Here is a 2,035-nt window from a genome sequence, read left to right as displayed (position 1 = left end):
ATTTGTTGACTGTTAACAAAGGACTGAACTGCTTTTGCTATTAGAGGCCCCCCATCACCACCACTACGCTCGCGCTCGACGCATATCCATGATAACGTTAATATAGCGAAGTCATTAAAGTTACACAGCTATATCTTTATTACTGTACTACCGGTATAGCAAAGCCTAGCAACGCGGTGGCGGGAAGGCGCACTTGCTTCGGTTGCCAGTGAGTTTATCAGAGGAATACCCGGCTACAGTACACTTCAGTTGAGCGCTGTCGCTCTGCGGCACTTGTTGTACATAAAAAATAACAGCCAGTAATTAAGTGAATAAACAAGCCAAGTTGTAGACTGGTGACACTTCTGTGAATAGCAAATAAAAAGCTAGTGCTGTTAATTTGTAGGTAGTTGGGTAATATTGCTAATAACAATGCAATCTCGTATAAATTTCAGATACATTCCAAATATGAATCTAGCTGAAGCTGAGCAGACATCATGAGTGTGGGTCCACTAGCCGTAGAAATCTTCTGTGTATTCTGCCTGGCAGTGTACCTACTGCATAAATATGCAGACTGGAAGAGGCAGCATTTTTTGGTTACCTTGGCAGCTCTGGTTGCCTGGTACTTTTCATTTATCATTATATTTATTTTGCCACTGGATATTTCCTCAGTAAGTCATGTTTATCTATAATTTATTTTTATTTTTTATCAACAGTAGAAGTCATAGATAATATCTGGAGTAAACAATCTCAAAATAATGAAAAATCTTTCTTTTAAATTATCATGATTGTATATTATATATTAAATTTGACTTTAAAACATGCTTGTAGAATGTAATCATTGTATTTTGAAGAAATTATTTTGTAGAAGTATTTTGTAGAAATTTGCATGCAATTAAATTAGTAACTGGAATGCATGGATATGAAAATTGGATATGAATATATGATATGGATATGAAAATTGGAAATTAAATATGGATATGAAAATTGTTGTGTGTGTAAGTAGAGTAGTGTAGAAGCAGGTAGAGCAGGAGAAGCGGCTCAGCTGGTTGTATACAAAACTTCACCACACAGTTGTGTGTATATCTTCATGTTTTTTGCAGACATTTTATAAGCAGTGTTTGAAAGACAATGCACCTACAGTAGCACCTTCATTCACCACCTCATCCACCGTGATACCAGTGATAAACTTCACACAGAATGCGTCTGAGGAGTTTGGTACGTAAAAGTCCCGCTGGTCATAAATTCTCGGTAAAAAGTCGCAAATTTATTTTAATTTCTACAAATTTGCCAATAATTATTCCTGAGCAATAGCAAGCTGTGGATAAGCTATCGGTGTTTCTCTTGTGCGACAGATACAGTAAGTCCTTCCACGGCACACACGGCGACAGTGGTGGTGAGGAATGTGAAAGTTGAAGAGCCGTGCTTGGAGCCATGGAGCCATGTTCCTGACCACATGCTACCAGACCTATGGCATGTAGTTTACTGGACTTCAATGGTGCTGACATGGTATGGCAACTCCACGCGAAATCTTTGCATTTTAAAATTAGCTATATGCTCTGGAGCCCGTTGTCAGAAACAAAATTAGTCTTAACATGATTAGTCTTAACATTAACTTCCACTCGAAAACCGTTGACAGAAACATCGCAAAGTTACGAGAATGAAAAATCCTCGGAAATTTCCTCCTAACATTACGAGAGCCCAGACCCTCTCGTAACTTGAATATTAAGATGAAAATAATATAGTTCTACTCGGAATTACAATTACAGTGATAGTATATTTTATATTAATGAGTAAAATGTGTGTTTTTCTTGAAAAACACGTCGAAAACATTAATTATCTACCGTTCGTAAACCAAAACAATACATTTACAAATGGCGTATGGCATTTGTTCTCTTGTTTTAAAGGTTTGCCACGCTTGCCACGACTCTCGCGTCTCGCGTTACAGTGTGAGTTTGTCTTGTAGTGCAGAATAAATTCATGATCACGTCGTTTTTCATCAAATAACATTTATATGTGGTTAGCCATCATAATATGCATAAATTACTATGATGTA

At 37.2% G+C, this 2,035-nt stretch overlaps 1 protein-coding gene across 1 annotated transcript in view; it reads left to right on the top strand.

Moving 5' to 3' along the window:
- Positions 1-2,035, top strand: part of LOC106815244 (LMBR1 domain-containing protein 2-like) — a gene marked incomplete in the record, with an annotated part of 20,795 nt that overhangs the window by 859 nt on the left and 17,901 nt on the right. The window contains 3 exon segments of the mRNA XM_014819678.1: positions 435-650; positions 1,083-1,197; positions 1,335-1,488. Of these exon segments, the coding sequence (XP_014675164.1) occupies positions 477-650; positions 1,083-1,197; positions 1,335-1,488 (443 nt within the window).

Source organism: Priapulus caudatus, unplaced genomic scaffold (assembly GCF_000485595.1).
Source record: "Priapulus caudatus unplaced genomic scaffold, Priapulus_caudatus-5.0.1 Scaffold1072, whole genome shotgun sequence".
In the NCBI taxonomy this organism is placed as follows: Eukaryota; Metazoa; Priapulida; class Priapulimorpha; order Priapulimorphida; family Priapulidae; genus Priapulus; species Priapulus caudatus.
The sequence above is the reverse complement of the archived record's forward strand: the minus strand, read 5'-3'. Positions and strand labels throughout refer to the sequence as shown.